This window comes from Mesoplodon densirostris, chromosome 5, assembly GCF_025265405.1.
Source record: "Mesoplodon densirostris isolate mMesDen1 chromosome 5, mMesDen1 primary haplotype, whole genome shotgun sequence".
NCBI lineage: Eukaryota > Metazoa > Chordata > Mammalia > Artiodactyla > Ziphiidae > Mesoplodon > Mesoplodon densirostris.
The window spans coordinates 107855911-107867956 of record NC_082665.1 but is presented as its reverse complement, the minus strand read 5'-3'; the positions used below and the strand labels follow the sequence as shown (position 1 = coordinate 107867956).

At 40.3% G+C, this 12046-nt stretch overlaps 2 protein-coding genes across 2 annotated transcripts in view; one reads left to right on the top strand and one right to left on the bottom strand.

The window, feature by feature from the left end:
• Nucleotides 1-6149, bottom strand: part of SENP2 (SUMO specific peptidase 2) — a 31856-nt gene extending 25707 nt beyond the window's left edge. The window contains exons 1-3 of the mRNA XM_060099255.1: nt 5939-6149; nt 3917-3972; nt 528-661 (exon numbers count right to left, since the gene is read on the bottom strand). Of these exons, the coding sequence (XP_059955238.1) occupies nt 528-661; nt 3917-3972; nt 5939-6039 (291 nt within the window). The 5' untranslated portion in view covers nt 6040-6149. The remainder of the gene's footprint in view (nt 1-527; nt 662-3916; nt 3973-5938) is intronic.
• A 36-nt stretch (nt 6150-6185) lies between these two features.
• LIPH (lipase H) overlaps nt 6186-12046 on the top strand; it is a 61029-nt gene continuing 55168 nt past the window's right edge. The window contains exon 1 of the mRNA XM_060098841.1: nt 6186-6309. Within this exon, the coding sequence (XP_059954824.1) occupies nt 6186-6309 (124 nt within the window). The remainder of the gene's footprint in view (nt 6310-12046) is intronic.

Genomic DNA, 12046 nt, shown 5'->3' with positions numbered 1-12046 from the left:
CAAAGGTTTAATTTGTGAAGACTCACAAAATGATGTAAAAAGTAACAATTCCAGATTCTTCACACATACTTAAACAAGAAAACCAGATGTAGAGTTGACTCTTGAACAACAAGGGTCTGAACTCTGTGGATCCAATTAAATGTGGATTTTTTTCAACAGTAAATACTAGTGTACTACATGATTACTGGTTGGGAATCCACGGATGCAGAACCTCAGATATGGCAAACCAAGGATCTGGAAGGCCAACCATGTGAGCTTTTGACTGTGTGGAGAGTTGGGGCCCATAACCCAAGCATTGTTCAGAGGTCAACTGTATTAGTAATTAGGCTCCTTATAAATATTTTTTAAATGTGCAATTTCTTAATCTTTCATTTTTGGGTCTCTATCTCAAGGCTAATTAAGACATGAACATTTCGGAAAGAAGTCATTCTACATGTTAATTCCTAAAAAAAGAATATTTCTAAAATTTAACTTTAATGATTAAGTACAAAGACCAGTAGCCCCAGTGAAGCCTTATCCCCACTGACCTCTCCTGAAGGGACCACATTCCGTGTTCCATTACAAGCAGAAGTCACCATGGGCTTTGTGGTCAGCTGGAATGGGAATCCAAATAAGCTGGCAGCATTGTAGAGACTGTTTTTCACTTGATGAATAAAGCAACCTAGAAAGTGTAATATAGATTACATATACATATATAGAGTACTTAAACTTTTAGCAAAAAAAAAAAAAAGATTATATCTTAGAAAAGGCCTCTCTCAATTTTTATTAGAAGTCCTATCTTCAACCACTGAGAGAGAAAAGGTACCTGTAAAAATAATTTTTCTCGTATCTGAACAACTGTAATTCCAGCATTAGCATTTTTGGGTTTTTTTAGTAAAATATCTAGGAGGTTACAAAAGCATGAAACCATCATTTTAGCAAATCACATACTGATTCACAAAAAAAAGTCCTGAAATCACAGCTTTTAAGCAATGAGTTTCCCAAAATATATACTGTAAAATAAATCTTTCCCAGAGACATAAGGGCATAACTTAGACAACCTGGAGCATATAGTTACTAGGTATGGCAGAATTCTAGGAAGCATTACCATTTACTCATTGGTTTGTCCTTACTTCTCAGGCAGGTTAACAATATAGTTGTCCTAAACAACTACTTACTACCTTGGCTATATCCAGGATGGAAATTAGTGAAGTATAAGATATGTGGCTCCTAAATGTCTAGGAGCAAACAAAGCTATGCCTCTACTGGAGAAGATGTGTTGGAAGATCTCAGACTCACCCCTCCCTGCCACCAAAAATAAAGATTACAAAATAAGTAAGTAAATAAATAAGGGGGAGGGGTAGATTTCAATGCTTTCCCTACTTCCTCCTTTTATCACACTACCCCCTTCTCACTTCCTTCACTGCTGATTTGTTTTCTACAATTTCCTTTCTATTTCCTAATTAAGGTTTTCTAAAGCACTAGTTTGAGATAAAGGGGTCATCATCTTAACCATATTCTGCTTTAGAGAAAAATACCCTGAAAGTGAAATGGTGGCTTTTAAACATCAAGCACTCCAGAATATGTAAGATATAAAATACTTTCCAGGAAGATAGGGAATAACTTAAACAACAAGAAAGATGTGCTAGATGGGTAAAGCAGAATCCAATTTGAAGTAATCTGTCACTATAGAATAGTTAGAAGTACCAAAATTTGCAAATGCCTTGTTGCTCATTTTAGGAACTGGAGAGAATTCCAAGTTATCCCTCTAATAATGCTGAGGGATATCACTTACATTCTACTGTGCTGTAAGTGGGAGAAAAAGAACTTTAGGGATTGGTGCTTATCATCCAGGTTGGCATCCAGACTCCAAAGGGCAGGAAGTACTCGTAATAACATAAATGCATAATAAGTGCCCACAAAAAGTATTGTGATATTTATTTTCCCATAAGTTTTGTCAAAATCTGAGTATGCCCCAAAATTATGTCAAAAGATCTCATTGATTAAAAACAAAAAGCAGGCAGGAAGGCCCACCTCATCTGTAAAATGAAGATAAGACCATCTTATTTTGCTGAGACTAGACTAAGTAGATTGCTTCAGATCCCTTTCATCTGTAAGATCATGAGTCTGCAATTCTAAGCTGCTGCTTCTTTTCACGCTTCCTTTTTTTCTCTCCAAAGCAGCCAACAGACTCACACTGTCCAATAATAGGAGCCAGTATCCACAGGTAGTTACCTAAGTTTAAATTTAATTAAAATTAAATTCAGTTCCTCAGTTGCACAGCCCCACTTCAGGTGCTTAATAGCCATCATCTCAGAGAGTTCTATTGGCCAGCACTGCTAGAGACCTCTACAAACTCTACCAGGAAGTATTATCTCTGCTACCCACTGCTTCCCCCTTGGCTTGGGTTCCCTTCTATAGTTTCTAGTCAGAAAATCTTAATATATATTTCCTGGAGATCATGGATGGAGAGAACCTTAACATACCAGAATTATTTCAGGAACCTTCTCTAATACCACCATCAAAGTTTTTTGCTTTCTGTTTTTAACCACATACAGCTGTTTATTTATATTTTTCTATAAAATTGACTTTTTTCTGCTAAACAAATGTATTTGTGAAAGGTAACTTTATATTACTACTGTTGATGGAAAGCAAACTTATTTGCCTGATGAAGAAATGAAAACAACAATATTAAGTTCTAGCTGGGCCTGTTAAAAAAGGGAAGATTAGCATGTATTAGACAAGTTTTAAATACATACTAGCATTAAATCAACATGTTTTCTGCTTAAAATAATCAGAAATTAAAAATAACTGAAAAGGATACAACATTTTTAGTTTATAATTCAGATGATACTTAATGTTATGAATATTGTATCTCCTAAAATCATTTATTTCTTGAATTGGTATCTATCCTGTGCTTTGGGAAATACTGTCCTAATGAATTTAGTAAAAATTCCTGGCATTCAAAGTCCCTCTGTATTTTGAACTCTCTCTTTGGTCAACTTTTTCCCTAAGTTCTATTTGCTATTTCCTGAACTACACAATTTCCCATACTGTTCCCTCTGCCTAGAATGTTTTTCCTTCCTATTGCTCTCTGTCGATACCCTATCTATCCTTCAAGACTCATTTCACATATTAGATCCTTCATCAAATATTTACTGAGACTCTTAACCAGAAGAAAACTGGACAGTATTTTGTTACTACCTTTTTTATATCACTTATCATATCGTCCTAGACATTAGTATTATTTATGCACTTGTCTTAAAACCCCCCACTATATAATCATACACGCCCTACAATTTTAAGGTCCTTAAAAATAGAGACCCTGTCATACTCATTTTTGTATTTCCTGTGGAACCTAACACATTGCTCAACAGTAAGACAGGCTCAGTAAGCACTCACTGGATTTAAATGAAGTCTTAACACAGACATGTCCACTCTTTACCTCATCCGGAGGTAGATTCAAATTCACATGTATTTTTGAGAAAGAGGAAAATATTACTATAGTATTCCACTGTGCCTTTTCCCTTTACTCTAATCTAGTTTTATTCTCTTCTACCAAGCAATGTCTAGCCCTTCAGATATAGGGAAGTAAACAACTTGAGGCAACAGATTACACTGGTTCACTCAGCTATCCAAACTAGATGACTCAGTTTGAAGTAGTTTTTACAGTGTTTTCTCCCCAAATTTAAAAAGCACCTTTTCTTTATAGGAAGATTCGGAAATGTGAAATGCACTTTCAACATACAGGCTTATTTATCTGGAAAGATACTTACGTTTCTGCTAACACTGGTTACCTCTAGAGAAGATAACTGAGTAGAAGAGGGACAGGAAAGAGACTTACTTTTCACTGTATGTACTTTTTATCTTTTGAATTTTGTCCACACATAAACTTTTCTTATTTAAAAAACTAACTTTTAAAATTAATACTTAATACCTAATCTTGGTCTTTTGGCTGGTATTTCATCAGTGTCCACTGTAGAAAGCAGAGTGCTGAAAAAAGAGAAAAGAGATATATATGCATATATTCATATACACACATATGCACTCCTACAAGTAAGCTTACTATTCATGCAACACACCCCCTTCCATTCACTTTATCATAAAATGAGATCCAACTAACGTTTATGCTATAGTAGGCCTTTATTATTTGAGGATGTAACACTATGGTTTCAACTATATGAGATCCAAAACTCCCTATTACATAATAATCTGTAGTCTAACTAAAGTACAAACATGAAACTGGTCAGAAATCACTTAACTAGTAAATAAATATAGGTAAAAGCTTAGGACTATGCTATTCCTTTTCTCTCCAGAAATGATTTAAGAACAAATAATATCCTTTTGAAAGATGACACCCTCCCCAAAGAAAGTCACTTTCTACTTCAGATAGAAGTAGACAATACAAGAAGCCTCAAAAGATAGTTCTCAGCCAGAAAAAGGTGTTATGTTTAACTGCATTTTTATCATGGAAACTATGTTATAGTGATAACAAAGAATTTGGAAATTCAGGAAACTTTTTGGACCTATACCTCAAGAATGTTAAAGGTTCATGGTATAATCATCCTTCTAAAGATGATTATGAATGATCATATTTACAAAAAAAATGAACAGAATAAATCCCAGGAGAATACCATTCAGTTCATAACTTTAAACATCCCAACAAGACTTCCTATCTTCACCTGGACTGAAAACTGGCTTACATTTAAAAGAGTTGTTTTAGATAAAGGATGTGGTAAAGACCAGGAGTTTGAACTACAAGCCACTATTTCCCTGACCAGCAGAGATTCGCAGTAAAAATAAAGGACAGGAGAGAGGAAATTAACATTTCCTTATTCAATAAATATGTACCAAGTGCCTATCACGCACCAGCCTCTGCACAAGGCCCTTGGGTCAGAATATACAAACACTACCCTTATATACCCTAAGCATCATTCTAGGTACTTTACAACTTGTTGTCAAATGATCCTTATATCAACCCTACAGAAAGGTAGAAAGAATATGTTAAAACCTTGCCCTCTCTGGAACACATGATGGAATTTAGCTCACAGCCAATTCATCAATGATCTGAATTCTTAGACTCATACATTAAGTAATCATCTTGATTTCTCAAGCTCCAAGAAACCATCCTCCAATTATCTTGAGGCTTAATAAAAAAATGAAATTAACACTTGATCATTAAAAGTTGGGAGGTTATGTATAGAATTGGTATGGTAGTTTATTCTCTAGATTATTTCTTAGGGAAGGGGGAAGACACTATAAAATGGGACAAACCAACAAGTAAATGCTGAGAACAACTTTTAGTTTCCCCAAAATTTTAACTGGATTTTAGAGTATTGACTAGTGATCTTTTTAAAGGAATGAAGTACCTACTTTTTTTTTCTCATACACTAATTCTAAAGCACAGAATCACTCTCCCTCCCCAGCAACACACACACACACACACACACACACACACACAGTTTGACAGTTGTTTCAGAACAAGACAGCTGCTGTCTCTTGGTGCTAAGAGAACAGTAAGTGTAATCGAAAGGGCTTTGGGCAAGCTGTGAGTCTCACTTCCCTTAACTGCACTTATTGCGCACAGATCACACTTGGGAGTGTGCTTTGTAAACAGGAGCCACACAAAGACAGTATTCCTTCAGTTTTCAGTTTTCAACCTAAGAGCAGCAAAATATGATACAGCCCCATTTGTTGACAGCAACCAGCTTGGACTCTGACAAGAAAGATCCTAACCATCACCGACCACTATCTCCTTCCATCATTAGGATTCGCATCTGCACAGCGCGGAGGAGTTACTACGTCACCAGGGCATCCGCGACACGCACCTCTACCGCCTCCGCCCAGCTACCTGTTTCCGCCGAGCGGGGCCTGCCTGGCTGGATCAGCGCTCTGCCGGCAGAGCCTGGGGTGGGGGAGGGGAACAGCCAGGCCGGCGCTCGGCCCCCTCTCCTCTCACCTGTTCGAGCGCCGCCTCTTCAGGAGGGCCCGGTCAGGGGGCACCGGCCGATCACAGAAACGGAAAATGGTGCCGAGAATCCTAAGCAGCCATTTGTACATACCAGGCCCAAGCAGCAGCGGCGGCCGACACACCCCGAGACGCAAACCCCAGAGCTGTCGCCGCCGCTGCCGCCTTCGCTGCCTCGGCCACCAACGGCAAAGATCTCCAACGGCAAAGCTCAGTCGCCGACTTGTGACGCGGTCCTATGGCCCACAGATTCAACGTCACCCGGGCTACAGGACGCCCCCGCTTGCCACCGCTTCTGACGTCACGTCCTCCCGCCCGACCGGAAAGCATCTTCGCCCTCAACCTGCGCAGGCGCAACCTAGGTCCCCACCTCCAGAGCCTAGCAACCAGAATGCCTGCGGGATGATCCCGGCCCAATCGCTAACGACATCGCAAGGGCTGTGGGCGGGGTTTTCTCTTCGGCGGAGCCAGTCCTGAGACTGCCCGCGGGACAAGGCCCACGGGCCGCACGTGAGGGTTCTCCACCCGGGGGGGAGCGCTCCCAGCGCTGAAACACAGTAGGTGATCAGTAAATGTTTGAGTGCACCAAATAAAAGTTAGTCAGGTTAATTAACAAACGTTTACCCTGCTAGGCGCCCTTTACTTTTCACATACTTTCTGTCCGGTATTTTACACGCAGTCACCTTCATTTCTCCCAGCAACCGCAGGCGATGCGGAGCCTTGTGCCCATTTTTAATAAGGAAATCCAGGCATAAAGTGATTAAGTAATTGCCTAAAGTCAAAAAGCTAGCTAGTGGCACAGCTGGAATTTGAACCGCAGTCTGTGTAACAGCGCCACGGTCCCTCGCCCTTGAAGTCCGTCTACTGGCAGAAACATGATTACAAATTACAAAATAATTGGCTGTAAGTAAACTATACTTCAATTAAATTTTTTAAAAGATAATTGGCTGCTGTGATAAAGGTGGGTAGAAAGTGCAGTAGGAGCCAGAGAAAGGAAAACCGTCAGCTAGGGAAGTTAAGGAAAGGGCACAACTAAAGGAAGGCTTCACAGAAACTTAAGGATGAAAAGCTACCTGTGGCCTACTAGTAGCTACTAGTCCCCCCCCCCACCCCGAGCTGGCAGGGAGTGCTGCTAATTACTCTCCCTATCTAGAGGTCCTACTTCAGGTTAATTATCAACAACAGAAAAGGACCTGCCCTCTTACTAAAGGAAAATCCAGTCCCCTGGCCCAACACTCCTGGGAGTCCTCAAATGTTTTCATGCCCCACGAATCCATCCCTGAATGCACTTGATCCTTAATCTGTGATTCAGTTAAGGTCAGATTTCCAGATTTGCTTGAACTTCAACACAGGCACTCCCCAGTAAGCCTCATCATTTGCTCAACAGACATTCTTCCTAGATTCTTTCTGCAGCAAGCCACCCAATAGAGCCCCAGAAGCAACAGCTACCCACCTGTGGCTACCACCACACTGGCCTGGGGGGATGGGGGCAGGCCCTAGAGGGTAGAAGCAAATCCTAAGTGTGAACATGGGCTCTTCCCTCAATTCCCTAAAATATAGCTAACACCTGGCTGTTACAGATAGTTTGGGAATAATAGGAGAATTATTAATATAAAGCTGAGAAGATTCAGAAGTGGCTATTACAAGTACAGCATCTATAGCCCATCGCCTCCCAAAAGGATTCTGGGCCCCTCAAGGTCATCTCTCCACTCTTCTCAACAACTTCTACGTGTTACCAACAGAAGATAATTTCCCTTCCACATTTGCGTCTACCCATTTCAGGCTGGACTCGCAAGTTAACTTAAAAGGAGATTACCACTGGCATCATTAGGCAGGGCAGTTCAGCTGTGTCCCAACTGCCCATTCCACTATAGATGTAAGTCTTTGCTTTTGCCAAACCAAGAAGACCACTCAAGTATTGGGAAGGAATTCTCCAAAACAGAAGAGTGGTCTTCATTAAAACATAAATCAGAACACTGCAAGCTGCTTTAGTTAGAAGAGCAGCTTCTCCCAGGTCCTGGCCACGAAGATTTAAGAAACTTTGGCATCGAGTCTCAGAGCAGACTACTACGACGGCACAACACAATTTTTTTTTCTTTTCCGGCCTCATTAAGAGCACCCTCACATACCCAATACTGAAACATAGGTCACCCGCCATGAAAAGTGGGAGGGCTTTGGGATTACAAACCTCAGTCCGAATATCTGGACCTCATCAGCAAACAATAACTCTGCCAGCCCATCTGCACACATACACCACCTTTGTGTCCTCCTAGTTCTCTAGTCACCCTCTGAAATGGAGAAAGAAAGGGGATTCAGCCTTACAGTCGCTTCTGCCTGGGTCTCGTCTGCCAATTGGTGCCTTCGATGTCCTGTCGTCCACAGTAGAGGCGTGGACCACTGCCCATCCACTGACCAAGGAGTGGGATTATCCTTAAACCCAAATCCACTACTGCCGGAGCCATTCCCAGACTCAGGAACTCTTCACTGGAGGCCCAGAGGAGAATCCCAAAATCACACGGAGTAACAAAGATGCTGAGATTTCTGTCCTTGGTTTGGATAACTTGCACCCATGTACCGCCAGAGGAGCACAACCTCATTGCTTCAGTTTTCATAGGGTATCGTAACCGGTTACGCTAATTTTCCAAAAAGACCTCTTCCTCCTCCTCCTGCGGAGATCCTCTCCTTCAAGCCTTTCCACGGCCCCTCCCCCATCTTCCTCAAAACCTGCCTCCCCTCCACAGAACAATGAAGACCCAGCCCTCTAATCCATTCTTTAGTCTTGCAAATTTTCCCGTTGCCAGCATTCTCAAAGTGTTAAAAGATTTCCTACCAACTTCATTTTTGCTGACCCCTGTCAGAAGAGAGATCTGGGCCATTTGACTGAAGCGGGGTATGAGCCCATAGATGAGGTGTTGTTGGTTTGGGCCTAATGTGCCTAAAATCTAACATAATTCACCACCATGAAAATTGACTTCTGGGGACCAACTCCTCTGGTACTCAAGAAAAGCGAGCCCTTCTAATAATGTGACTTTGATCTTATTCAGTCTGTCCAGTAACTTTGGCCATATTATGCCAAAAGCAAGTACAGCTTTCCGTGTCCTAGATTTTATTACAAAATTTGCTCACATCAACTACAAATGGCTTGGCCTGCCTCATGTAGAGAAATAATAGCATCAGGCCCTACCTAAGCCTATTTCCTCATCTGCAAAACAGAGTTCACCAAACCCGTCTCTCAGATCTGTGGGCGCGTTAAATGTGTTGATGTGTATGAAGGGGCTACTTCAATGCCCAGCATAGCTAAGTGCTTAATGTTTCTCTTCCCTCTCTTTCCTTCTCATATCTAATAAGTCATTTAACTTGCCAGTTCTGCATCCTATGTTATGTACAGATCTGCCCATTCTCCTCTCCAAATGTTACCAAGACTGTTAGCCTTGAGCTCTAATCCTCCCCCTTCAGCTGCAGGGAGGTGTTATCCTAGTCTTACCGGAAACCACCAGAAGAGAAAAACAAGAGCCCACCAAACCAGTTAGAACCAACTACGTCCAAGGTGGTAGAAAACCTGACCTTCAGTAGACCCTCATTATATGCTCACTGCAATACATTTGCATGGTAAATAACACACCTGATAGTTAACAATTGCCATAGGAAGAGCCAGAACAGCCCATAGAAGGACTGAAAACGGGTGTTATAAAACGGGTGTTGTCCCAGTTCCTAGCATACCACACCTCTGTTCTCAGATAAGTCATAAATATTCCTCCCTCTCTTTTTTTTTTTTTTTGCTGAGCTGCTCGGCATGTGGGATCTTAGTTCCCTGAACAGGGAGTAAACCCATGCCCCCTGCAGTGGAAGCATGGAGTCTTAAGCACTGGACCTCCATAGAAGTCCTCCTCCCTCACTTTACTCAGTTCCCTCCTTTTACGTCGACCCTCCTGTATATGTGGTGTCTCAAGCAGGTTGAGAAGTTGATTTTCTTTTTTCTTTTTTTTAAATAAACATTTTATTTTGGAGTAATTTTACATTTACAGAAAAGTTACAGAGAATACAGACTTCCATTATACTCTTCACCCATTTGCTCCTATTACATAACTATGGTACATTTATCAAAGTAAGACAGTAACCCTGGCACATTACTACTTTTTTTTCTTTTTTGAATTTTATTTTATTTTATTTTTTATAGAGCAGGTTCGCATTAGTCATCCATTTTATACACATCAGTGTATACATGTCAATCCCAATCGCCCAATTCATCACAACACCACCGCCCGGCCCCCCTGCCGATTTCCCCGCTTGGTGTCCATACGTTTGTTCTCTACATCTGTGTCTCAGTTTCTGCCCTGCAAACCGGTTCATCTGTACCATTTTTCTAAGTTCAACATATATGCGTTAATATACGCTATTTGTATTTCTCTTTCTGACATACTTCACTCTGTATGACAGTCTCTACATCCATCCACGTCTCTACAAATGACCCAATTTCATTCCTTTTCATGGCTGAGTAATATTCCATTCTATATATGTACCACTTCTTCTTTACCTGTTTGTCTGTCGATGGGCATTTGGGTTGCTTCCATGACCTGGCTATTGTAAATAGTGCTGCAATGAACATTGGGGTGCATGTGTCTCTCTGAATTATGGTTTTCTCTGCGTATATGCCCAGTAGTGGGATTGCTGGGTCATATGGTAATTCTATTTTTAGTTTTTTAAGGAACCTCCATACTGTTCTTCATAGTGGATGTATCAATTTACATTTCCACCAACAGTGCAAGAAGGTTCCCTTTTCTCCACGCCATCTCCAGCATTGTTGTTTGTAGATTTTCTAATGATACCCATTCTAACTGGTGTGAGGTGATACCTCATTGTAGTTTTGATTTGCATTTCTCTAATAATTAGTGATGTTGAGCAGCTTTTCATGTGTCTCTTAGCCCTCTATATGTCTTCTTTGGAGAAATGTCTATTTAGGTCTTCTACCCATTTTTGGATTGGGTTGTTTGTTTTTTTAATATTGAGCTGCATGAGCTGTTTATATATTTTGGAGATTAATCCTTTGTCCGTTGATTTGTTTGCAAATATTTTCTCCCATTCAGAGTGTTGTCTTTTCATCTTGTTTATGGTTTCCTTTGCTGTGCAAAAGCTTTTAAGTTTCATTAGTCCAATTTGTTTATTTTTGTTTTTATTTCCATTACTCTAACAGGCAGATCAAAAAAGATCTTGCTGTGATTTATGTCAACGGGTGTTCTTCCTATGTTTTCCTCTAAGAGTTTTATAGTGTCTGGTCTTACATTTAGGTCTCTAATCCATTTTGAGTTTATTTTTGTGTATGGTGTTAGGGAGTGTTCTAATTTCATTCTTTTCCATGTAGCTGTCCAGTTTTCCCAGAACCACTTATTGAAGAGACTGTCTCTTCTCCATTGTATATCTTTGCCTCCTTTGTCATAGATTAGTTGACCATAGGCGTGTGGGCTTATCTCTGGGCTTTCTACCTTGTTCCATTGATATATATTTCTGTTTTTGTGCCAGTAACATATTGTCTTGATTACTGTAGCTTTGTAGTATAGTCTGAAGTCAGGGAGTCTGATTCCTCCAGCTCCATTTTTTTCCCTCAAGACTGTTTTGGCTATTCGGGGTCTTCTGTGTCTCCACACAAATTTTAAGATTTTTTGTTCTAGTTCTGTAAAAAATGACATTGATAATTTGATAGGGATTGCATTGAATCTGTAGATTGCTTTGGAAAGTATAGTCATTTTCACAATATTGATTCTTCCGATCCAAGAACATGGTATATCTCTCGATTTGTTGGTATCATCTTTAGTTTCTTTCATCAGTGTCTTATAGTTTTCCGCATACAGGTCTTTTGTCTCCCTAGGTAGGTTTATTCCTAGGTATTTTATTCGTTTTGTTGCAATGGTAAATGGGAGTGTTTCCTTAATTTCTCTTTCAGATTTTTCATTACTGTATAGGAATGAAAGAGATTTCTGTGCATTAATTTTGTATCCTGCAGCTTTACCAAATTCATTGATTAGCTCTAGTAGTTTTCTGGTGGCATCTTTAGGATTCTCTATGTATAGTATCATGTCATCTGCAAACAGTGACAGTTTCACT